A 26,535-nucleotide genomic window follows, 5' to 3' on the forward strand; every position below is an offset into this window, starting at 1 on the left:
GGTCACAGCCGAGTCTAGAGTGTGTATTTATTTTGTTTTCATGTTTATTACTAGTATCCCAGGCAACCTTGTTCACTTTCAGTGTCAAAAAACAGGTAAGTAGAGAATAAACACGTATTAAATGTTTTGAAAGTATATTTGAGAGGCTGGCAGAAAACTTTGCTGTTTGCAAAAAAGAAAATCGTATTTTCATGTATCTTCTCAATAAAAATTACTCATTTGTCTAGTTGAATATTGCTAACTTGGGTATTTCCTGCAATTCTGCAAACAAAATTGGCTTTTTTATCTCCTCTACTAAAATCCAAGATTTTTTTGCTGTAGTTGGCAGAGGACTCTTGCAAGTGTGAAGTTCTTGGTGAGTAATCAGCTCCAGTTCCATACCTAACAAGGTCAGAAGTCTCGTCAGGTGCATATCAAGAGAGTTGCATAAGTTGCAAAGTACTTATGCTGCAGTATGGTAGCTGAGGACATGAATTAAATTCTTGAAGGGGAAAGAATTACACTTTGAAATTGCAGCAATGATATACTCACGCTGTCTATAAATTAAGACACCTTCTTGCAACTCACAAATAGAACAAATCTTTTAACAAGTGTTAAAAATTAATAAGGAGAGCAGAGAAGGAGATCAAAGCTAAGGTAGATGCTTCAGAAAACTGTCAAAGCATCGACAGAAGAAATCTTTCAGCTTTAGCTCGTAAGAAGAGACCAGAAAAGCATTTCCCCTTTGGTGAAATGAAATGGCTTTAAATCAAATAGAAGAGAATCTGAAATGAAATGTGTATAACGAAAGTTGTCTCCTAATTCTCCTGCTGGGGAAAACTTGCTTGACCTGAAATCAAAAGTTGTAAACTGATGATTCACTTTCTCATGCAAAATCACAGAATCATAGAATGGTTTGGGTTGGAAGTGATGTTAAAGACCATCTCTATTTCCAAGCCCTCTGCCATGGTCAGGGACATCTTCCACTAGACCAAGCCATTTGAAGTCCCATCCCACCTGGCCTTGAACTTCCAGGGGTGAGGCACTGGCAACTGCTCTGGGGAACTTCTTCCAGTGTTTCAACACAGTGAAAAAATTCTTCCTCATATCTAATCTAAACCTGTCCTCTTTCAGCTCAAAGCCATTCCCCCTTGTCCTATCACTGCATACCATTGTAAAAAGCCCAGCTTTCCTGCAGACCCGTTTTAGATACTAGAAAGTGCTCTAAGTTCTCCCCAGAGCCTTCTTTTCTCTAGGCTGAACAGGTCCAACTGTCTGAGTCTTTCCTCATAACATATTCTTTAAACCAAGATGCATCCTCTTACATGCAGAACATGCATTTACAGCTGCAGAATTATCCCACCAGGATCACATGATTTTGGAAAGAAGCTGTTCTACCTGCAGGTCCCACCTTCCAGGCTGATCAAAGCAGATTTTCACCATCTTTATTGCAGAATAATCTCTGTGCCACAGACTGGCTGTATGCTTGTTGTTACTCATCTTGATTTATTTGGCTCATGACACTGTTGGGTGATGGGTGCCATCAGCTATCCACTAACACTGCTGCTGAAAAAAGTTCCCTTCTTGGCACTTTTAAAGAAAATGATCCTCAGAGAGTGGCTCAGGTCAGCAGTTCTTGGAGATAAGGACTGACCGTGGCCACAAAGTACTTTGAATGGTCTTCAGAAGCACAGTGAGGAAGAGGGAGGAATCCTTCCTACGTTCAAAGCTAACCTCCAACATTAGAAGATATCAGAAGAACATTTCCTCAGAAATCTAAGGATGAGCAAAAAACCCTTAACATTGCAACTCCATGTCATGTAAGACCAAACACGCAGAGACATCCTGGTGACAACTGCGGAGACTTCAGAGATTAAGTCTTACTCAGACTGGGATTAATGCAGAGCTCGAATACACTCACAGTCCCACAGAAGTCTGGATGTTTGGTGTCAGTCTGAGGTTCAGTAAAAGTGAAGGTGTCAGTCTAAGGTAGCCATCTGGGCTCACACTGTAGCTGGAGAGGATCAGATGTCCCATTTTTAGGCAAATGTCTAAAATAGTGAATCAGTCTCTCTCTACTGCTCTTCCCTCCCATAGGCAGAGTCCTCCACCAAACTGAAGTCACAGTTTTAACTACAGCAACCCTGACACTGGAAGAGAGGAATCTGACTCCACACAAATTACTTGCCCAAAGTAATTTATTACAAAGATTGCAAAGATCCAAAATTCAAGTTTAGCTCAGGCACTTCTTCGTCACTGTTCCTTGGCAACAAGATAGGACACAGAGCTTGCATTTAGCCCTGCAGCCTGTGCATGCACGGCTAGCAGAGACCCACGCAGCCTGTGACAAGCCTTGCAGTACATAGACAAGCCAGAGAAAGATAAGGGCAGGTCACAGAATGTATCTATAATTGCTTCAAGGGGAAAAAAAAAAGCAAAAAAAGAAAAAAAGTTGGTTCATCTAAATCTCTCACAGCTGTCAGTATGGCAACTAGATTTTATTTTAGGTCCATCCTGCCAGCAAGTATCATTTTGATTTCTGTGAGCAGAATGAAGATAATTAAGCTTCCAAAAAGCCAGTATTTGGTAAAAATAGCCATGGCTTTACTTAGCAGCATACAGTATTTTAAAAGGAATTCTTCAGCTTCCATCTTCCAGCCAAAGGGCATGTTTTTCTTTTTTTCTACCAGAGTTATCGACTTTTCTCTATTTTGAGATCACTAGAGAAAAGCAAAGGACAGGGAGCTGAGGATTGTCCGACATCGCTCAAGATGTACTGAGAAAGTAAGAGTTACTGTCTCTGTCCACACCAGTACCAGAATATACTGCACTGCCCACGTCTCTTGGACAGTTTGACAGAGTTTAGTTCCACTGAACCACTTCTGATTTACACCAGCACTAAAAAGGGAGGGAGAGAGGGAAGTCAGACATCGTAAATCTTTTCACTGAATGACATTTTGAAGGGCTCGTACATCACTTTGAAACTAAGGACTAGAATCACAACACAGATGACCTGAAGAATGGCTTATATGCCCCAAAACCTCTTCTCCTTCCCTCAGATATAATTTGCTTTAGTGGAAGACATTAACTCTTCCTACAAAGCTGGTATCAATGGACTCACAAAGACATTTAGAAACCGAAGTGCCATTGACTGCAAGGCTAACACCTCCAGGATATTTACTTAACACAACCGACTAATGTCAAAGGGACAATATTTCCATGAGTTATACAGTGATTTAACAGCCTGTTTTTCTTTGAGCTACAAGGGAATAAAGTTTCTAAATCATTTGTGAAAGCACCAGCCTTTTTAGTTCATTATTTATACTGCATAAAAGAAGCAGGAGCTGGCAGTCCATGATCTGGCCCTGCAAAGACACAGCTGTGAGCATGAAGAGTGATGTGCATTGTCACCCAACCAGCAGCTCTGCCAGGGTCCCTGAGCAAGGGACAAGACAAAGCTATGTTTTACTCAATGCAATATATCCCCATTTCCCATGGTGTCGGAGGCAGAGTAATAAAACAGGTGTGATTCCAGCCATCCCTAGCATGTGCTTTTTCATACAGTATCATATTCTCTGCCCATTTACCACACACACCTTCCCTGCAGCTGAGAGCTCAAACTGAGCAGAAAGTGAAGGCAACACCTCAGCAAAGTGGGTTCCCCAGATCTCCATTTCCCAGCTTCAGACACATGTGTGAGTTTCACTGGGCTGCAGTAAGGATGTTGAACATCCCACTCAGCATCACTCTTAGCAACACTGTTAGACCTCAGGTTTGAATATGTTTTGGGGCAGAATTCAGTCTTCTTTAGGCTGAGTCTTTGGCCTCCAGACAGGTCAAATGGATACCATTATGGAAAGACAGAAATATGTGAACCTCTTTCAACAGAGCACAATATAAAGCAGTGCTGTAATAAGGTCCTGCTTTAATGAGTTAATGGTGGAGAAAGAGCTTCCAGTCTGGTAATCTGATCAATGGCAGGATCTATGTCACCTGAGATTATAATCCACAGCATAGTGCTGAGCATCTAAGCAAATTGTCTGAGATTCCTATCATGGCCCTTGAAGTCTAGTCAACAGAGTTGAGGGTGCAACTCATCTAGTCAAGCTTTGGCTGCACTGATGAGAGTCTGTATTTGAATAGCTCTATTTCTGTTATAAAGGGATCCTCGGCTCACTTATATTTATATCCTCTAAGCACTGCAATATTTCAGACAAATCCCAACCAAGTGTTCCAAACAGCTAAAGATTGGGTTATTACTCTGTAAAGAAAAGAATTAGACTTATCCAGCTTGAATGGCCCAGTATACTGTCAAGGTGAGGAAAATGTTAAGCCCTCAAACACAATAGACCTCAACTACATAAGCATAAATGACATAAACCCCAGGAAATCCACCAGCTCACAAGCACCTCCATGACCACTAGACAGCATGCCAATATATTCCCACATAAGCACTGAAACTTGTGGGGTTGAAATGAGGCTGGGAGTATCCATTATCCCTGACTCAGACAGGAGGCTGACACACTATACTTGACCAGATGTCATATTCAAACTCAGGAGTTTTATCTAGTGGTGGTGATAAAATTACTGATCTGCTGGTGACAACTTTATTGGTCCTTTAAATTGCATTAGCCATTACCCTACTGAAATCTAAAAGCTAATAGCTACAGCTCCAACACAACACACCATTATACGGTAATTCAGAGACTGAAAGCATAACTAATTATAGACTGAATTTTGCAGCAGATACATTGGCTTGAGACAATATTTCAAAGCAGGTGTGGGAATTTACAAAATACTTCCAGAAACCTGAACAAAGACTTTTGCAGAGGATTATAAAACTAAGTCTTTGAAGAGCAGAAGTAGCATGTTAGCTGTGTCCTGTCCTCAAACCATATTACTACCCTGTCACTTACTTAGCAATGGATTAAAGTGCTTTGTCCTGGAATCCTATTAGTGGCTCACACCAACGCAACACGAATTCTGTGTCTTGGAGGTGCAGTGGTGAGGCTCTGTCCTACTTGTAGCATTGGCAGAGGTGGCAGGAAAAATGGTTTAAAAGCTACAATGAAGTTATAACAGCTCAGCACAAATTTTAAAGCATGGGACAATTGCTGCCATTTTCCTGCCACTGTTTACTAATAGCCTCTGTTTTCAAAGGTAATAAAAACACACACATATGAAAGTGTCAATAATGCCAGGAAAGAGGGCAGTGAGGGTCACTTGTACATGTTCACCAAGGCTAGGTTGTGTCTTTGGATACAAGCTCCCTCCATCCTCCCCAGAGATAGGTTAGCATTCATCTGCCCTGCTCCAGCTGGGGACTAAACCTCAGAAACATCACTTCATCCACTGCTTTTTCTCTTAGGTGTAAATTGCACCTTTTTTCCCCACATTCCATAATTTCCCATCCCACTCACTCCTATATATAGTAGAATGAGAAAATACTGGAAAAGCTGTCTTTATTCCCTAAGTGCAACCTGTGGCAGACCCCCCTGGGTGGTTGTACAGAACCAGGATACAATCTTGTCCTGAGTTATTACAAGGATTGAGAGATGTGCATCAATACTGATCTGTCAGGATGGTTCTGGTATCTTGCCCTGGCCCCAAGGATGCAGACTTAAGCCTCATCCCAGACTGAAAGGCAAGGCTGGCACAGAAATGCACCTACAGAACCACCAGTGCCTGGGCAAATGCAAACTAGAGCAGCCAGCTAACCCACACCTCAGAAGATGTCCTCAAACCTGGGGGTTTATGGTTAAGAACAACTCCTAGGTTTCTCAGCTCCCCTTTTACCAGACCTTAACCCTCTGAACACAGCCCATGTACCCACACACAGAGGTGCAGGTCCATTTGAGCTGCCCTGCAGAACTTTACAGCTGCTACTCCACAGATGCAGAGGTGTCCTGCTGGTCCTGAGTCACATCCACCTGATAAAAGTGAATGGATACCTTGGATATCCTAAGGCATCCCAAGAGGATCTGGGTGACTCTGACCAGGCTGCTGACTCTCACTCACTGCACATTAATCATGCCACCAGTGGGGTTCAGTTCTGCCTACAGAAGTTACCTCCTGCTCAGAGCATCTCTGAGCTGCACTGTCTGAATCCCCACTGATGGTGTAACACAAAGCTGTGCTGCACATGCAGGTGTCCTAATGGAGTGTCTGAACCTGTCAGCTGCCTCTTGGAGCACATTGATCCCAGCCTCAGCGACTTAAAGGGATCTCTTACAACTGATCTTCCCATTTCCTTTAGATTTTTTTCCCCCAGCTGTTTGCACTCTCTTTAAATAACATTAAATCTAATGCATACAAGAAGTGTGTCCAGGTAGTCTGAGACGTGTTTGCTTACAGAACTATTCCAATCAATCCAGGCATTACAGCTGCTGCACATCAAGTGCATGTGCAGTAAGCTGGCAGCTGATCTCACCATGCACATCGAGAGTCAAAAAAAATCCAAACCAGCCCCTTCCTCCAAGGATGCTTCAGGAGGAATAGAGGGACAAAGTTCCTCATATCTCAGCATGTCCCTCCAAAATGGGGTAACATTTTTCCTCTACTAAAGAAAAAACAGCACCTTTCCTATGGCAAAATGGAGCATCTTCCTGACTGTCACTAGAATATGTATCTTATTGAGGTTGCCTATGAATCTCATCTCCTTTGTGAGTTTAAATATAAAAACCCTCTGTAAAATCACTGAAGAAATGTTATTCTGCATTCCTTGTTTGCACTGCTGATATTATTTTTCTGATTTATATTTGTCAAGACAGATAAAAAAAAAGCCCCCAAGAAACATGTCTATCCTGATGGTGTTTTCTATCAGCAGACACAATGATTACTATTTAATTTTAGCCAGAAAATAGTTTATACAGTACCTTTCTCAATACCATTATGTAAGAGTCAAAGCAGACAATCTTTTGTAACTTGGCTGTCTGCCGTGACAACTTTCTTGATCCAGTTTCCATTTATTAATATTTATTGTTGCAGTTTTTTAGCCTTTTCACAGCAAAATACAGTGTTACAAAGAGATTGAAAGTGTCATAAGAGACAAAGGCAACATTATGAAGAGCAAAACGGCTCTAAATTTCCAAGCAAAATTCTGTGTGGTACATAGCACAAAACTGATGCAGTTGCATTTCTCGAGTAATAGCATCAGTATTTAAAGTCCCAAGTGTCATCATTTTATTTCAGCTGTAGAATATTGTTTGTAGAGGTTCTAAAGAAGAATATCTGGGGATAAACCTTTCCTCTGTTTGTCTGAAAATATAAACTTCAAATAGGCTGGACCTAGCTGAATCATCAAAATCTGCTAATCCATCTTGTTGAGCTTTTTCTCTACTTTTCAAAATTCCCATTCTTTATCTCAATGAAATGTCTTCCTAATTATTCACTGAACCATCACTTTCTATGAATGCACCTACACACCAGACTAGCCAGGTTCCTTGTAAACCAGAGACATGATGAAGCCTGAGGACACAGTTTGGACAGATGACATCTTTATGACCTGTAACTACTGGGCTTACCAGTCAGACACTCAATTGCCTAAATTATTCATCAGGACAAACTGCATTGCTGTGCTGATGCTGAGCCTTGTACACCAGGAAGAAATGTTAGAACTGAGACAGTGCTACAAGTGCAGTTTGTGTTTCCACAGGATCATACCTCCACAAAAACCTGTCAGGAAGAGATCAGGAGCTGAGCCTAGAAATCACCAAGGATGGATTTCTCCATCACTTCTAGCTTTAACCCAGACCCCTGCATTCCCTTAATGGTCAATGAAAGGAAAGTGGATACTTCAAAGTCACAATCTGTCCAGTTTCAGTAATTTTCTCCAAAACAGGTCAGTGCCCTAGACGTAGCAATTTTCCTTTTATGGCTTTTGCTGGAAAGCAGATTACCAGACCAGTTGAATTCAACCCTGTGAACAACTTCCCTACACAGAGTCAAGAGATGTTCATAGCCCAAGCTTTGAACCAGCAAGGCAGTGTCATTCACTGTTGCAAACCAGCTGGGGCACTGAAGATCAGGTTTTTCCAAATAATTAGGCTTCTATTTAAGCAGTCAAAAAATGGAATTCTTATTCACATGTTTCATTTAAACAGTACTCAGCACCTTCACACTCAGCAGAAAAACAAACAGAACATGGCTGCTGGAAAATTTGATGAAAGCTTGTGTGAAAAAGCAATTCAAGAGAAAAACAACTTTTTTTTTTTCCCCCTTGTAACAAGTTCTGAGGACCTTTTTCTATATCAGGAGCTTGGCATCTTATCTTTCACCCTCATAGGGTGTCTGGCTACAATGATGGATGGCAAAGGTAGCCCACACCATGAGCTTATAGGTGGACAACTTGCTCCAGGAATAAGTCTTTTAGGAGGTGGGCAATGGCTGTGCTGATCTGGTAACATGAATATATAATAAAGATCTGTGACAACTGTGCACTAAAATTCAGGACAGGAGTCCATGACTAAATGTGCATGTTTATTGTTTACTCTGAGTTATAATTCTGTTTAAAAATTTAAGTCCAGCTCATTAGCTGGTAAATGACAATTCATTTCCACCTAATTTATGAGTCCTGAGGTGTTTGGACAGGGCTTAACGTGACCAAAAAAATGCTGTGTGCAACATCCTTTCATTTGCTTTTGGTGTGGTACATGAAATACTCTCTTTATTTTAGAAAGCTTTTTCTTCGTGAATCAACATCATTAGCAATCAAAGAAACAGCTATGAGCATTAAATGCAAATGTTTGAACTTCTGTAATTTGCATATCATTAATAAGCAGGCTGGCAGCGTATGGTCATAAAGTTGACTTTGAAAGTTCCCACTGCTGTTACAGACTGAGTCATGGTAGCAACAGAGAGAGTCTCAATTCCAACTAATTAATGGTTTTAGGGAGCCAGGAGTCTCATCTTCTGTGGTGAGTGGAAGCCTGGGGCTTGTTCATGGTGGAATGAACTTCTGCTCACACAAGTCTACCTTGGTAAGGAGGCAGAGCTTGAATCCACACCAGCAAGATCTTTTTTTGGCTTTATGCTCATCTTTATGCATGGGTCAGTTACCTCTATTTCTCCTCTCTTTCATTGTTGAATTAGTGGTCTGCCAAAACACCTGGAGATGGCAAAGTGGTCCTGCAAAAAGGACATTGAGCCTGTTCACAAAACCATGAACCTGCTGAGAAGTGAAGGAGACTGCCCAAGGGCACACAGAAAATACATGGCAGTGCTTGAAAACAGGTCCTCAAAATTCAAGTCTAGTGTCCAGAAACTTAGAAAACAAGGAGTAAGATTGCAGAGCTGTCATTGAATTATTGGTAGATTGCCTTGGGGAAGCCAAAGTAAAATACCTCATTGAATGCAGAGACAGAGGCAAAATAACCAAGCATCAGATGAAATAAAGCTGGTTACCTTGGCTAATCAGGTTTCCTATGTCATCATGATCTGGGTGGTTATTTTCATCATCTCAATGAGTTGCAATAGTGAGTAGCGTGATGTGAACCAAACTGACAATTGGGAAAAATACCTCTGATCTCTTTGATTAAAAATAATCATTAATGCAGGGGTGAAAGACTTCAGCAGGTAGCAAGGGCTGAAGACCCAGGAAGCACAGTGTAAAGCCAAGGGAGAGAAATGCAGAGCAGCTTCTCCCTCCTCTCCTGGCTGCAGCAGGGACATGGCTGTGGCTTGCAGGCAAGCGCAATAACTCTGCCAAATATTGCAATCTATAGTTCACTGACCCCAAATGATTACTGCACTCCTCTCATGCATTCAGTAATTTTCTGTCCTGATTCAGCGAGATTCAAGTGGGCAGCCCTAAAGAAACAAAACTCTTTAGCTCTGCTGGAAAAAACGAATAAAAAGGTGTAATCACAGCCCCCTGCTTCCCCTCCTTATTTCTTAATGTTGTGTTGGAGAATTGGTTTTAAAACCCCCTTCAGAGCTAGGCACAAGAGTATCCACATCCCTGGTACACTGTGAAAGGCCTCATTAAGAGAGGCAGTTTGAAACAACATCCAAACAAACCTGCACACTTGTGCCCCAGCTCAGAAAGGTGCTGAGGGACAGCCTGAGCCCCTGGGACCACAATTTGCAGAAGCCTTGAAATCTCTGCTGTGGTCAAGAAATTATTATGACATTAAAACGAAGACATTTCTTCAAAGACAATAAACTCACAAAAGAACCAGGAGTCTCAGGAATCTGCACAGGCAAAATTTTGCTGTTTTAAAGCCATTGCCTCTTGTTCTATGACTACATGTCCATGTAAAAAGTTCCTCTCCAGGTCTCTCATAGGCTCCAAAAGTTATATTTTATTTATTTCAATCAGTAAATTATTCTTAACCAATGGTTTTTCTCACTTTTACCCTTCCAGTTCTCTCCCCAGTCCCACTGGGAAGGAGTGAGTGAGTGGCTGTGTGGGGTTGAGCTGTTGGCTGGGGTTAAACCATGACAGTCCTTTGGGCTCGCTATTCTTCCCATCTGTTCCAGTGTGATCCCATAGGTACCATTCAGCTGGCAGGCTACAACCACCACCATCCTCAAGCCAGCCCCTCAGCTTAGCCCAAGGCGAGAAAGTGACAGTGAACAGATTTTTAATTGTTCAAATATTCACCGCATGAAGCAAAGTTTTATATAAATATTTCATACAGGCAATTTTCAAGTATGTCGCTACTCTCCACTGAATCTGCTCTATCCAGAAGGTGTCACCTATGCTGGCTACTAGAAATTACGAAAACAACACTGGTCTCTTCCCAACACAAGGTTGATGGTTTATTTGCAGTTTAGTATTACCTCCTGTTTTTACTGCAGGCAGCAGCATTTTCTGTTGTTGAGACTGCAAACCAAGTGAGTTTTAATTCTGTTCAGCTACACCAACATATGTACATGTTCCTCTAGGAGTCAGCAACAAAAGCAAACCAGACTCAACTCCTATAAGCATCAAACATAGCCTGCATACACAAGGTACATAAAAATGTTTGGCACAGTACAAAAATTTATAGCAACCCTTCTAGTGCAAGATGCATCACAGCAAAATCTTGATTTGACTAAGTGTTTGATATTCTCACGCAGCCATTACTGCTAACAGGATTCATAAGTCACATTCTTTTAGCATATGCAACTTTAAAGGGGACCATTTGCTTCGTATTTAAATCCTCCTATAAATTTCCCCAGAGGAAAACCTGCAATGGAGCAGTCATCCTTACCAGCCAAGGGAGACAAATGTCCAATCTGCAGTGATCAAAAAGATTTGGACGCGAGGATGAAAAAAAATATTAATTTCTTTATCATGTTTGCAAAGTTTCTGTTAGAATAAAGAGCCCAGGTGCCAAAGGAGTGCAAACACAGCAACAGGATAGCAGAGAGATACATAACTGTGGGCAAGAGAATAAGGTTTAGATGATCCTGGCTGATTATTGGGATATGGAAGGGAGACGGCAGTGAATTCCTAGCAGGAGGAGCAAATCCATCTACCACTGCCAGTGATGCCTCATCCTGTGCTAAAATCTTAGGCACACCTTCAAAATATGACATTTCTGGGGTTTTTAGGTAGTTGCATGGATAGTGCAATAGGGAATGATAAAACCACCTTAACTGTTAGATTTGAAGCAGCTGAGATTACTGTTCTTCAGCTGACACCCAGGAGTTAAATTTTATCTGCTGCAAAGCAAAGTAAAATCAATTCACACAGACTGTCAAAGAAGAGCACAGAGAGCAGAAGGGGAGCATCCACATAGCCAGAGAACACATCTCAGCTGGGATGCAGGTAACACCTAACTGGCCTGATCCCTTAGATGGCAAATATCATCCCACAGAATCCCATTCCAATTCCCTGCAAGCTTAATTTTCAGCTCCAGCTATCTTGACTTCTGTCCTGTGAAGGCTTTTCTCCCCCACAACTAGAAGAGATTAATTTTAAGACAGACAGAGACCTGCTAGGACAAGTGAGGCATCGATTTCTGCTTCTCACCAAAGCCCTTCAAACTCCTCAGGGAAAACTCTGATGGGAAACCTTCCCCAAAACTGGGGAACAGAATATTAATGTGTAGAAGTGAAAATAAAATTTGTTTCAGTCATGGCCTGTGTCTTGAGACATCTTGCATTAGGCTTTAGATGAGAATATTGACAAAACCCAACTTAACCCAAAGAGGGATTTAAAGATCTAATAGTACCTCTGTTGTACTCACCAATTTAGAACTCAGTACAGCTTGTACTTGCTGCTTATCAGCAGGACACCTTTAGATAATTTGATTCTGACAATAACAAAACCCTTTTTCTAATCATTGCAGACTCCCCCACCAGATGCTGTGCTCTGGAAGCCCTCGCTGTGGTTTCTCTCACTGTGGTGCTTTTGTACACACTGCAGCTCATATCTGCCACGTACAGCTCCACAGGAGAGAAATTAAGACACTTTATGTGAAACTTTGAACGCTTCTCTGAGGGGGAGCTGCCTTCTTATTTAGACTGACAGGACCAGAATTGAACAAAGCTGTAGCAGAAGAGGTTTGGAGGAGAGAAAACTTGTTTCTTTCCACAAGGAGGTCCTTCCAGCCCACTCCCTGGGGGAAAAAGGCACTAGTCCCCTAGGGTGGTTCACATATTTTTGGAGATCCAATGGATATCACAAGCTGCAGTTAGTTAGCACGCATGAGAAACTGAGCAGTGCTGCTGAGGGCCAAAGCAGCTTTAAAGGCTTCTGATGGTATTGCAGCTCTCCCCTCCATTGCTATAGTCTCCTAGTCCTTCATGCTACTGAAAAGAAAGCAGTACCATATATTCAAGTCATTTTAAGGAGTGGCAAATCTGGTAAGTATCCACTGAAGAATAATTTTGACTCTTTGATTTGAATAAAAGCTTAAATTCGTCTTTGGAGTTTCATTTTGAAGCGTGTGAATTAAACAGTGATAGAATAGTCGTTTTGTTGACACTTTGTCTTAACAGGAACTGAACACTTCATCTAGCCAGTGACTAATATGCAAAACCAATTTCTCTGTGGCTGATTTATTTATATGTAGTACAGTGCAATTAAGAGAATAAGCCACACTTCAGGCAAGTGGGTAGCAGCAAGACAGTGGTGTTGCTGAGTTAGCACAGGGAGGAGCTCAACCTACTGCTCACAAGATCACGGATCCTAGTTTCATGCTGCCTCTGTATCTCTGCAAGTTTCAGCTCTGTTTAGTCACAGTCCAGTCCAAGCTGTTTACCCTTCTCTGTCATAATTTCCTAATTCCTTGTGTGCTCAACCCAAGCACTGCACTACATCTGCTGTGAGACTGCAACCTCCCCTCCAGGGGTGACCTTCTCAGTAAGTATAAGCCTAACCTGAAAATTAATCTTTGTGCAATAAACATATCCAAAAGCTTGTTACATGAATGAGAGAAATATACTAGAAATGAAATTTAAAATAAATAAATAAAATCCTCAAGAACACGCGAGCAACAATCTGAAATGTCTTCCCTTCACATCTTGTCATCTCTCCATGTTGAAGAGCTCAGTTAGACCTCAACAAGACTGTTACCATTAGAGACACTGAAATATGAGACCAAGCATTCAGCCTTGGGAAAACACAGGGGATCCTTCAGGATTATGCTGAGTGCAGCTAACACCTCTCAGGAAGAGAACAAATTTCAACAAAATGGGCCTTGGTTTCTCTGGGTGCCCAGAGAGCTGACTTTTCCTGGGAGCCAGGCATGGACTTAGGAAATGATCACTCAAAATGTCACTTGCAGCAAAGCCAGATTCAGGTTCTATACCACCAATTTTTCTTTCCTTTGAAGCCAAATGCAAAGCCCTGGACAATCATTGCTACTTCACAGTGAGTTTAACTAATGTGCTTAAAAGCCACTGCTGTCAAAAAGAAGGGCAGCAGTACAAAATAGAGCCACTAACCTCCTGCCACTGAGGTGACTGGTCACATTTTTCTTTTATTTCAGCATGAGCAGATTCAGGTCTAGAGTATTCTCTGAAGAACCTTAGAAACCAGCCATAGGGTAAAATTAACACCTGCTGATTGATCAAGATTTTAGTGATTGAATTTTGAACTGGAAACACAGTGCATAAAACAAAAAAAACCAAACAAACAAACAAAAAACCCAACCAACCAAACAACAAAAAAAAGTAGCATATCTCTGTCTTCCCATCTGCTCAGAATTCACTGCTGTGGTTTCCATCTCTGTTTTTTATTAAATAGTCTTTGCCCTAGAGAAAACAGTTCTTTTGATGTTGCAGTTGACCTTTTGGTTTTACTCTACATAAAAATTTTCCCCTCAAGAAGGTTTCTATCTCTGCAAAAAAAGGAGGGAAAATAAAACAACTCTCTTTTCTTTTTATTCCTAGCTACAACCTGCATTGCAATCAGTGTACAAAGGTAACCAGATTTTGCATCAGCATTTTACGTTTTCCCAACAAGCTCTTCTATATTAAACCATGATCCTGTGGGAATAAGCCACTCCCTTTGAAAACTTGTTTTTTACTTACTCACTATATTTCTATAAGATTTTAGCCTAGCTATCTGCAAATTATCTTTTAATGAATCCATCTCCTGAGTATTGAGAATGGTAGTGATACTTCTGTTAGGAACACGTGAGGCGGAAAATTCTCACATGGGTATTCAGGATCATACTGTATAAACAATTACAGCATTCAATGTCTGCAGAAAATCAAGAGGCAAATCAGCAGTGAATATCAATTATACATCTGCTGCATCACAGAGGCAGATGGCACTTTAATTGTACATCCGAAACATTATGGACAATTTTCCCCAACCCAGCCTCATTGAAATAGTGGCTTTAGCACCTAAAAATATCAAGAGAGAGTATGTGTGCAATGACTCATCTAAGAATTCATTTCAGTCTGAAGATAAATATTCCACCAGTAAACCAATACCAATCTCCAAGATTCATAGCTCATATGCAGCAAACGGGCTGTCTTGATCTAGGTAAAAACTTTTATTGATGAAAAGCAATGGGGCGACTGAACAGCTCACACCACTCAGCTCAGAGTGTGAAATTGTCAAAGAGTTTGAAGATCAATGAGACAAATTCTTTTGATTGCATCAGTAGAAATTGGAAATGTCATGGAGATAAGTAGAATAATATGGATTTACACTCTATTCCCAGCATGATCCTAAGAGAAGAAAGCTGAAATCCTTCTCCCTCAGACAGGAATGGTTTTGTGCAATGAGGAAAGTTTTACGGAACTTAAACAGACTCAGCTCCAGCTACTGACCATGGAAAATCAATTGACACCAGCCTGCATATGAAAGAATGACACTGACTACCCAGAGACTGTTGTGCTAATGCAAAAATGCCAGTTTTGTTGTGAATGCTTACTTAATTAAAGATTATCAAAAATTAAAACTGACTCTCATAAGAGATTACTATATTATTCAATTTGCAAAGGCTTTGGCAATTAAGCCGCCTCTGCTTTATTATACGTGGACAAGGATGCAGATTTCAAATAGGATTTGTTCCTTACCCCCATCACGTACAAAATTGCTGGGTTTTCCAATTTGTCTGCATGGTCCTACAGTCTTAAAATATTCAGTAACTCTTTAATCAGTTTACATTTCATCATGCAAGTGGAGAGCACTCATTTCCTCCTCTTCCCCTCAAATACATTCAGGGTTAACCACAGCAGACATATTTTACTTGCAATGTGAGCACAGATGCATTTTCCTGGAAGAAATGTGGAAAGTTAATGTTGTAACCTGTATTTGGAAGGGGTAATCCCTAAACAGAGAGCAAACCAAACAGGAATATTCAAAACAGGATCCATGTCCAAGACACCAGGCACCTCCGGACTTTGCAGCTAAGGTTTAATTCCTACTGGTGAATCAAAACTCCCATAGAAACTTCACATGGATGATTCTCTATTTAGCTCTTCAGATTTAAGTGGGGCATCTGAAAATCAGAAACTCCCTAAACTGACCTAAGCCCTGCCTGGCTAAAGAAGTCTAGTAGCACAGCTTTGATGAAAAAATAGCTCAAAACATTCCCACAATACAAAAACATTTGTGTTGGAACCAATGTAAGCAGTGTGGTTAGTTTTTTATTTCTTGCAAGACTGTGAATGATATTAGATCCATAGGAAGAGAGTTCAAGAGAGGCATTCCATCAGCAGGGGACTCTGAACAAGTAAGCCTTTGATTATATAAAGATGGTGACAAATGAAGTTTCTGTATTGATCAAGAGGGCAAAACAGGTCTCTCCGTATAGAATTATTTAACTCCTGACTCCAAACCAAAATTTCAGAGTGGGTAAGAAAAAACCCAAACACCGCTAAGAACATCAGCAGATTACAAAACTTCCCCATCCTTTTTCTCATGCCATCACTGTATCTTCTGCAGTCTGTAATTTTGTCTATTTAGAGCTGAAGTGCTTCCTCACAACGTCATTAGAGCCAGCAGGCTCATAATATTGATTCAAGGACTTTAGTCTGTGCAAAATATTCACCCTATTTTAAACACATGATTAGAGAAAGCAGCATTCAACATAAAACTGTTTTTAAGGTAGTAAATAAGTGCTATTATCACTAATATCTTGTTAAAGGAAGGCACTAAAAAATGTTTCTCATTATTTTTTTGTTCCATTAGCCCTTTGTCTTGAACAACAACAAAAAAAAGTAATTCTCAACTACACTAGGGGAGGAAATAAATTAGTCCTCACAAATGTTGTTTTTTAATTTCAGTTTCTGGTAGCAATATCATTCTGCTGCTCTGGGGACTCTGACCTACAGAGCAGTTTGAGGACAGCACAAATACAAATCTCCCTATAGCTCCTTCTTGGTCTGGAAGTTGGAAGCACCTCCAGAGATGACAGGATAATCAAAAGAAAGCTGTTTTAGATGAGAAGGTTGAGTTTGATCCATCACCAAACCCTTGGAAACCCAATCCAAAGGAGATATCAGTACACAACAACCACTGGTTCCACATGGTGCCACAACTGCCCCATTTGTCCCACAGCCACCCACCCAGAGCCTGTGCCTTGCTGCTAAAAAAGTCAACACAAGGAGTCTGTTGTGTTTTCACTCAGTCGTTGTCCATTGCATGGGATTGACAACACAAACCTGTGTCAATCCTTTGGGAAGGCCAACATCTCAGGCCACATAAATGAACAACCTCTCAAACACTCCAATTAACTCATTTCTGGTTTTAGGAAAGTGGGCAGACTCTAACCCCCTGAAAATGAATGGAAATGCAGAATAATTGGGAACAGCCCTTGCACCCAGTTCTCTGAAATGAGACCAGAACAGGTAAAATGGGTTTTTGAAAAGCTCATGCCAACTCTTTTCTATTACAACAGCTGATATAGTAGCAGTAATAATGACCTTCACTAGACATTTCCTTGAGTACTAACGACCTGGGGTTAATGGCCCGAGGCACAGTTTTATGCAGTCAACTATTGCAGCCAGCAATTAATTACCAGGAAATACAATGTGCTCTGACCACTACGGCTCAATTAGCCTCTTATTATTAAAAAATGAAAAACTTGTCAATCTTATTTACTGTGAAGGTGTCCCAGATTTTATTTTAGTATATTAGACTAAAAAACCCCTTGAACCTATATTAAGCCAAACATATGTTCTACAACACTCCTCCATTAACTTTGCACAAATTACGGGGAGCCAAAGCTGAGTGTCTTGCAATACGAGGATTATCACAGGCTGCCCACAGACAGAAAAATACTGTGGAGCAAGGCTCTGTGTGAATTCTGCTTCTGTGCTAGAAAAGCCTCCCTAAAAATAATTTTCATCTCTGGTGGTTGTAAATGGATTGAGAGAAGGGAGAACAGTGAGGGACACACCGCAGAGAACATCCCTTCACTGGTGGGCAGTGTGTCCTGGAGTAAGGACAGGAATGGGAAGGGATATTCTGCTTTTACCAAATTTTGTGGTGCCCCAATATCTCTGCAACAGATTTACAAAGATATTGGGGTAGATTATTTTTGCACCCAGGTTTGCGCTCTTCCAGGTTATGTTCGTTAATTGTATTTTATTATTTCAGCAAGGTTTTTGCAGCATGACCTGAAAACCAAGTCTTTTGGGCTCAAGTGTCATTGTTTCAGGTCAGTTGTATTTCAGCATGGTCACTAGGTTTTTGGGGACCTGAAAAGCTAAAGCCAGGCAGTAGAGCTAGCACTAGGAGATGCTGGCTTTAATTTGGGAATTACCAGCCTCAATCCCATGAAGGATGCAAAAAGCTGATCAGATTGTGCTTGTAGACCCATTCCTCTAAATAGGTTTCTGGCATTTACTGTGGCTTTTGTTTCCATGAAATGCAGATACTCTGTGGGTATCTTTGTGCCTGGGAGGCTCCTCAAGGAACCACTGGTACTGCAATGCCTCCCAGCAAGCCTTGCTCTCTTGCTGCTGGACAAGGGCAGGGTAACAGGGCTCCTAGCAGGACTCCCTAGTATGATAAGACCTTCAAAAAAAGCAAGCAGGAGCTTTGATCACATGCTTTGAGAGCTGCAGTTTCAGACTAGCATGAGAATTCATTTAAACAAGAAAATTCATATAGTGGAGTGGGTGAGGGGTTCAGTTTAGTTTGATGTCCAGTGCCATTAAAACCTCTTTGTGAAATGGTTGATTTCAGTGCACTTCTGCAAGTTTCCATGCTTGCTGATAGTTAAAAGCAGAAAGAATTAAGACATGTGGGGGCAAAATGTATGTGTCTGTCTGGAGGAGCAAGGGGTATTGCTCACCCAAGGTTTGCCAGTGATGGCAAAGGCAGAAACACACATTCCCCAGCAGCTTTTGTGGTGGCTTTGGAGAGCTGGAAACAGTGTGCTGGCTGGTGATAGCCCAAACCTCCATCCAGTCCCTCTGACTGACCCACCCCATCCAGCTTTTGGTGAGGGGTCAGCCACCAACTATGGTGGCTTCTGTTTTCAGCAAGACATATGACAAAAATCAGCTGTGACTGATGCTGGCAGGACAGGCCATCTGAGCACAGCAGCTCTAGGTGCCACATCACAAAAATCTGCATTTTTGTGGGATGTACTGAGGAAGGATCCACATGGGACTTTCATACATCTCCGAGCCCTGATGTGTTAACCACATTAGCCTGTCAGCAGGCTGGATCGTTGCCACACTGAGAAATTATAAGTACAGTAATTACAGAAGTATGACATTCATAACCAGAAGGCGAAGAATTGGAAAAATTGCAGTCGCCCAATGTTACAAGTCCTTCCCATGTATTAACAGCTATTCATAACCTTGCATCTTTATTAGGGCAATTATACCATTTTTAACATTTTATTTTGGTTTAGGAATATCAGTCAAGTTTTCCAATGCCTTTTATTTTTAAAAAGGCAAAGTGATATGATTCTTTCATATACTGTCAAAAGGAGTTGACATATTCAGAGATCTTTTCAATTTGTTAGTATGTTACTTTCCTCCTAATTGTAGAAATGCTCCAATTATTCATAATGATCGTTTATTCAAGTGCCCACTAATTCTGTTCTACAAATAGCAATGCTTTATAGCATTGGAAAAAAATAAAATCAATGGCCACATCTCTGATGAAATAATTTTATCAGTCATTCAGAATGAGCAGTTAGAACACAAAGCAAAGCCCTACACATAATAAAAAAAAAGAGATAATAAACCAGTAATCCCTCTTACTCCTTTTTTAAGGCATAGTAATAAATGAGGGAATTCAGATGTGCAAACATTATGGTCTGCTTCTTCAACAGCATGCTCAAGCAGAGGGACAAGGAAAAGAAAATTGATGGCATGCACTAGAGCAGAATCGAAGGATAACAATTTTATAGTCGTGCAGCTCAGATGGGTAAAAGGTGACATCCACCACAGGGAAGCCAAGAGTAATCCCAAGGAGTGTTTAATCTCATTTAGCTGAATTAAATCACAGTGTTTGAAGTCTTACTGCAAGTTTACAAAGGCAAATAGTAAAGTTCAGATATAATTCAGTGCTACAGGGGAAATTACCAACAAGAAATGGCTAAATTCCCAGTCCACAGTAGCATGCAGCCACTGAGCATCAAGCAGGAATTTGCTGCTCTCATCTCATCCTCTAAAAGAGCAACCAGCACGGCTCAGCTATTGCTGCTCGTGAAGCCCATTAGCAAATTACTGCCTGGCTGGAGCAAGGACAGAGCCAGGGAGGAAGGGAGATTCTGCCAGCATGGATCCTCCCCAGTGACCTCCGGGTGCCGTGGCACATTATCATCTCCCGCCCAGACCTTCTGGGAAGGCTGCAGGTGGAACCCACACACCTGCACGGGGGAAATATCTGCGAAAGCAGCATGGAGAGGGCTGCAGATTCACCTCCCCTTGCTGTGCCAGTGTCCCCACAGACCTCATTTTGGGCACGAAGCTGAAGAGGGCCAGATGTCAGCGGCGCAGCAGGATCCCGGGGGAAGGCGTTATCCATTCCCCAGCAATGCTGCTCACACCAGAGCGATGTGCATCGGTCACGCACTGCTGACACGTCACCCTGCCTCAGCATCAGCTGAGAGATGCATTAACCTCCTCGCCACGCCACGGAAAGCCATGTGTGGGGTTTGTTTTTGTGGAAAGAGCGTGCCAAGCATTGACCTTGCAGGTCAGCATGGTCTGGAGATGAGGTTGCAGCGAGGAGGTTTGAATGTCGAGGGCTTTTGCACGCTGTCGACATAGAAATAATTTAAGCCTGAGATGAGAGAGGCAGAAAATGACCTCATCCTTCCACTGTAACCTTGCTGCTCCCAAAGGTTTTAATATGATCCTCCAAGCTGAGCTGTGCTGCTGCAATCTGTCTAGAGGTTTGAGGGGGACAGAGCACAGCTTTATGGGGGCAGGGGGCAGTCCTAGGTCTATATGGGCCTTGAAAGCTCTATATCTTTTTAGTTACCAAATTTGTCTTCACAAGGGCAGACTTCAGACATAAAACATAGTAGTTAAATACATGAAATAATTTATGGAATATCTGGAATGTTGTCAAGTCCGACACCTCAGAAGCCAACCAAGCACGGTATGGCCCTCATACGGTTTAGTAAGGATACAGTTAAATCTTGGAGTCTGTTTTAAGTGCAATTCAGTAGAGTTCAGTGCTACACTTCAGAAAAATTATCAGATCAAGGAGATTCACATTGTTTTGAGGACTTCAGTATAGTTTTGCTTGACGGATAGAAGGATGATTTAGGAGAACCCTCTTAAAAAGGAGGACTGGAATTAAAAATCAGAAATTTAGAATTTTCAGTGGATGATGACACTCACGTGCGAATTATTTATGATGAAGTTTAGAAACAGAGCAGTTTTCACATCTTTGCAGATGTCTACCTCTTAGCAGAACAAGGAAACACCAAGGTCAGCAGCCTTGATACTGCCCTGGCCACCCAATTTCTCACTCTTCACCCTGGGCATTGTGAACACCACAGACTGAGTTAATGCTTCAAATTCCCTGCTGGCCTTTTTACCCTTGAACTCTAGAGATAACCAAGTCCCATGTAATGAAGGTCACCTAGGAAATCTCACATGCACCTCTATTCCAGCCTCAGCTTGGATGCAACTTAGACACAAAATAATGAATTTCACCATGTGAATGCATCACACAGACCTCTGAAATTAATGATACTACTCCAAACACAAGCAGTTACCATTAATTTACAAGTGTATCTTTTTCTAATGTTATATCACTGTTTCTCCAAGTCTTCATGCATTTGTATATACAGATCAGAAAGAGTAAAGCTGGATTATAAATAGGGAAAAACTTCATTTTGATGGAGAGGGTGAGAGCAGCTAGCTGAAGCTAGAAGCTGGAGCTTTACTGCAGAGAACTGTGATTCTCTTCCCTGCCATTTTAAGATCATTTTAGATTAACTGGTAAACACTGAGCTGTATGCCTTGCTCGTTGGAATCTCTGTTGTCACTTAACACAGATTAATTAGTGTTAGTGTTATGACCTAGGGTAGTTTGAAGGTCAAGTCCCTAAAATGTATTTTCATGAGATGCAGTAATGCTGTCTCAGGAGACACCAGGTATCATAACTTATTGTGCTGTTAAAATATGTGCAATCAATATGTCTGCAGCTTTAAAATTTTACAATATCCTAATAAGACAGACATAAAATCCTACTGGTATCACTCCCATCAGTGTTGATGATCTTAACACAGCAGGAGTTATCCGTCCCAACAAGACACAGTATTTGCTGTTTCTCTTGATTCACAGAAGCTGAGGAAGCTCTGTTTTAATGGTTTGATAATGCTACAGGCAGAGTCACTTTGGGCACAGTTCAGCCCAATTTCCTTCATGCTGAACCAGGCAACATCCCTCATCTGCTGTGGTTTCTTGAGCAGGGTAGAGGCAGGAGTCCTGCAGACCAGGCACATTCCAGAGTCATTTCTAATACAAGATATTTACCGGAAGGGACAAGTTGCAGTTATATTTGCAAATTGCAGTCTTTGTATGGAAACAATATCTTTATGTTTGGAAAATATATACTTAAGACTTAAAATCTCCTTCATGGAGCCTTTTCCCTGGTCTGGGAAGGAAAAAAAAAAGAAGAAATAATCACTATTAACAGGGGGAGAAAAACACACCTGAGTATTAAACTGGTTAGAAAACCATATAAAAATCAACTTAATTTAGATTGATTAATTAATTATAAAGTGAATATTTTTTCACTAAACAGAAGTGGGATCTGTCCACCTAAGACTGCAGGTGTAATGAGATAATGACTGCACAGGCAATGTGCAACTCCCCACTGACCTGCTGTCTGGGAGCTGCTCTGGGCCACTCCAGTACCATGTCCTGGGTGGCATTTACTGGACACAGGTCACTCATCATGAGCAGTCATGACAGCTGACATCCTGAAGTGCCACCTGGTCCCATGTGCAGCTCTCTCTGCTGGGGCACTCTGGTGCTAGATAACCATGTGCTATGGATGGTCCTTCTACAGGAAAGAAACCACACAGCCCAGAGATGTCCACACTTCGTCAAGCAGGAAGGAGTTTGGGATGAGCAAACTCCTGATTCTGATAACTCACTCAGCGCATCAAACTCCAGGAAAGTCAATTAATGGCTCTGTACCTTGGTTTCATTATTTGCAGCACAAAGTGCTCTGAGGTACCCCATTGAGAAGGAGATATTTTCAGACTATGATGCAGCACTGCCAAATGCTGCTGCTGATTATGTCTCATGAAAAGTGGATGGTTGGATGCACATTCTGCATCCTATTGCAGGGGAAATGCAGTACTGAAATACTTCTTACTGCTAAAAGAAAACTCTCTCATTGGAGAATGCTCATTGAGGTATTAAAACCTACTTCTGTGGACTTCCCAAAGACATCTAATCTCTGAATCTCTGGAGGGTGGCAGTTTTAGAAGAGATGCCATTATAGCTGCTAATTGTGGGATGAATTATGCAAGAATTTATTATTGATTCAAGGGGAGCCTGCTCAGGCGTGCAATCAAAGCCAAGGCAGAGCAGAGGGGAAAGGATGAGGTTTCTGTAGTTAACTAAACTCATTTGCAACCCAAGAAAAGCCAAGGCAAAGGAGGCAGTTTGCAAACTGGGGCATTTTCGATAGCAAATCACCTATTCCACACCCATAACCAACCCCTAGAACCAGGCCATGCCAGAGCAGAGTCCATTTTACATGAATCCACTCTCAACCCAGAAATACATCCCCACTCCCCACCCCCAGCCATCCATGGGGTCAAAGGCAGGACCCCCTTTGGCTGTGGACCCCCAACCCAACCCAGCCTATCCAAGAGGGTCTGGGAGCAGCCCAGGGCTGTGCCCAAAGTAAGGAGACCCAAGGATTTGGTTACAAGCCAAAGATGTAGAAACACCTGACACACCTAAAAATAACAACCAGAGCAAGGCCACGTAGCCACAGAAAGCCATGTTTCAGAAGAGAAAATCTGCTGACAGCTTGGCACTGCACTGAAGTTTGACAAGGTCTGTTCAAGGAGTACAGAGATTGGTGAAAGAGATATTTAACTAGAAAATTCAGAGGGTAGTGAAACTAAAAGTATCTAGAGCCCAAACAATGACACAGGGGTCACAGATACTCATCAATTTATTTGTGAAAGAGAAATTAGAAAGAGGCTGTTTAAAAAGCCAGGAAGGCCAGGCAGAGGTAAGCAAGAGGAAATAAAATGAGCTTGCACAGCAAGTCAGTCACTGACAAATATAAAACAAACCATGCAGAGGCTTAATAGCATGTTTAGCATTTTGAGTAATGGACATAAAATTTGCTTTTCTCAACTTGACCTTTGTTAACAACCTCAGGCACTGCAGGGCTCTTATCCTGCAGCATTCCCTTTACTAAACTCATCATGTCTCTGAGGGACCATTTCCTAATGCAATCAGAGGAGAGATCAGTAATAATGACAATAATTATATAAATATGTATATAAGCCCAGATATCTATGCATTCTCACGCACATGTGCACACACACATGCCACTTATAACAACTCTCCATCAGAAATGTTACAGTGACATTTAGGTAGGAAAACATCCAGCAGAGATCTTACACTAAACCATCCCTGATGCTGCTGCACAGAAAATGGCAACAGGAGTACCAGAGAGGAAAAATAATCAGTAAAGCTAAGCAACTCTCTAATACCCCACCAAAAGGGTTTATTTTAATTGCAGCAGGACACTGGCATGTTTCTAGAGTCAGCCACGTGCTCTGCTAAATAATCTTCTTTAAAATATAATAAATATGCAGAACTTTCAGAAGTAGGTCAGTGGCTCAACATGCTGTAGCAAATAGCTCGGATAAATACCAATCATTACCCCGTGGTCTGCAGTCAGTAGGAGATCTGACACACTCTGCAGCAAGTCAAATGGCGATTCACTGCATTAGAGGACCATTCCCCAAGTGATACCACAGCTAGCAACATGCCTCTCAACCAGCAGAGAAATCAAGCTCTCCCTCTCATCTTTTAAGTTGTCTCACAAATCAGCAAGGGCAAAAGCAGGAGAAAGCCAGAGGACGTGAAAATTCAACACACAGATTTAATGAACAAAATGAAAAACTGCTGCTCAGGGTAAACCCCGAATGCAAGTGACTCTGCCGGAAAGGTGACTTCAGAATCCTGCCTTGAGCATTGGTCCCGATGTGCTAAAACCCATCGTAGGAGGAATGCCTCTGTGCAAGCCCCAGATGAGCCCTTTGCAAAGTTCCCTGGGACCTGTAAAAGCCAAGCACCGGCTCACACAAAATCCTCCCGTGGATTTGGAGCCCTGAATCCATGCGGTGCAGCTCCCCTCGCCCACCCCCCCTTCCCAAATGGATTTCAGCAAGCACTTACCATCAGCAAGCTCAGAGCAGATTCGGGAGCACGCTGCACAGCCATCTCCTCTCTTCCTACATACAAATCCTCCCCACGACTTGGTCAGCCCTCGGCCCTCTGTCACAGCCAAGCATCCACAGAGCCCACAGCAAACTGCAGGGAGAGAAACCCCAAATCAGGGTCGGGAGAGCATTTGCAAGAGGAGGAGAGGATGGATGAGGGGGTGGGGAGGAGAGGAGGGAAGGAAATAACCTTCACAGCCAGGGAAAGAAGCTTAAGCTAGGCCAAATTTTACACTAGAGAGAAGAGGAAAATGAAACGGAGAGCCGGCTGGAGAAACAAGATATCGGGAACTGCAGGATATTTAAAGCTCAGGCACACGCCACCACAGAAAGCAGCAGCAGCATAGGACATGTATCAAACACCTACATGACAGGTTAGGTCCAAGCCATCCTCCCCCTGCCCCAGCTCGCCGACTGCAATTAATTGCTCTTAATTGCCATGGTCCTTACTGCACCTAAATAAATCCTAGGCAGCACAGAAGTGCCGTGCCCCTGACTCTGCATCTTTCCTCCCTGCCCTGGTGATGCTAGCGCAGAAACAACGTCAAATATCGCCACGTACCGCTTCCAACAGGGTCAAACCTCTTCTCGCAAAGCCCTGCTTCGCCTGCTCGGGAGAGCAGACGCCTGCAGAGCACAGACATGAGCAATGAGAGCAGACAGAGCCAGGAAGCACCCGGTGCTCACTTGAGAGCAACAATTACCTTTATCATATTCGAGCGAGAGCTGGGTTACTCACTGACCCTTTTCACCTTACCCCCCCCAGAGAAAGTCTCTTCCTCCTCCTCCTCCTCCTCCTCCTCCCCTCCAAATGGACTCAGCTCCCCATGGAGCTAACACACTTCCCAGAAACATGTAATTACACAGGCTGTTGTGTTAGCGCTCTGATCACGCTGCCTGTACCGCATGGAAACGGCAGCCAGGCAGCTCCCCCTTCCCTCCCTTCCTTCCCTCCCTTCCCAAGGAGAGACGAGCTGCAATCCCCCGCCGAGCTCCGGCGGCTCGGGGGGCCAGGGCGGCTAATTGGGAAAATGTGCCCGCTTAAGACGCGCAGACAAATTAGCCCTGAAAATAAGCCCCTTGTTTAAACGGTAGGTGTAAATGGAAGGTGGCTTTTGGAAGCCTTTAAAAATAAACAGAGCATCCCGGTGGGAAGGCCGGTAGGCTAATGCAGGTGTGACCTGACAGACCTGTCAGACCCTATTTTGTGGGGCTCAGAAGCCTCCTGGATTTCAGAGTGTCAGCGCTCATATCACCC

General features: G+C 42.3%; 1 protein-coding gene across 2 annotated transcripts in view; it reads right to left on the minus strand.

Moving 5' to 3' along the window:
- Window positions 1-26,004, minus strand: part of FRMD4A (FERM domain containing 4A) — a 355,196-nt gene extending 329,192 nt beyond the window's left edge. The window contains exons 1-2 of one of the 2 annotated variants that reach the window (XM_085083045.1): window positions 25,840-26,004; window positions 25,234-25,368 (exon numbers count right to left, since the gene is read on the minus strand). In XM_085083045.1, the coding sequence (XP_084939171.1) occupies window positions 25,234-25,278 (45 nt within the window). In that variant the 5' untranslated portion in view covers window positions 25,279-25,368; window positions 25,840-26,004. Of the gene's footprint in view, window positions 1-25,233; window positions 25,369-25,644; window positions 25,783-25,839 lie in introns of those variants that run through there. The other variant, XM_085083053.1, reaches the window with a different exon arrangement.
- Window positions 26,005-26,535: the final 531 nt, after the last annotated feature.

This window comes from Lichenostomus cassidix, chromosome 1Aa (assembly GCF_008360975.1).
Source record: "Lichenostomus cassidix isolate B80296 chromosome 1Aa, HeHo_3.0, whole genome shotgun sequence".
Lineage (NCBI taxonomy): Eukaryota > Metazoa > Chordata > Aves > Passeriformes > Meliphagidae > Lichenostomus > Lichenostomus cassidix.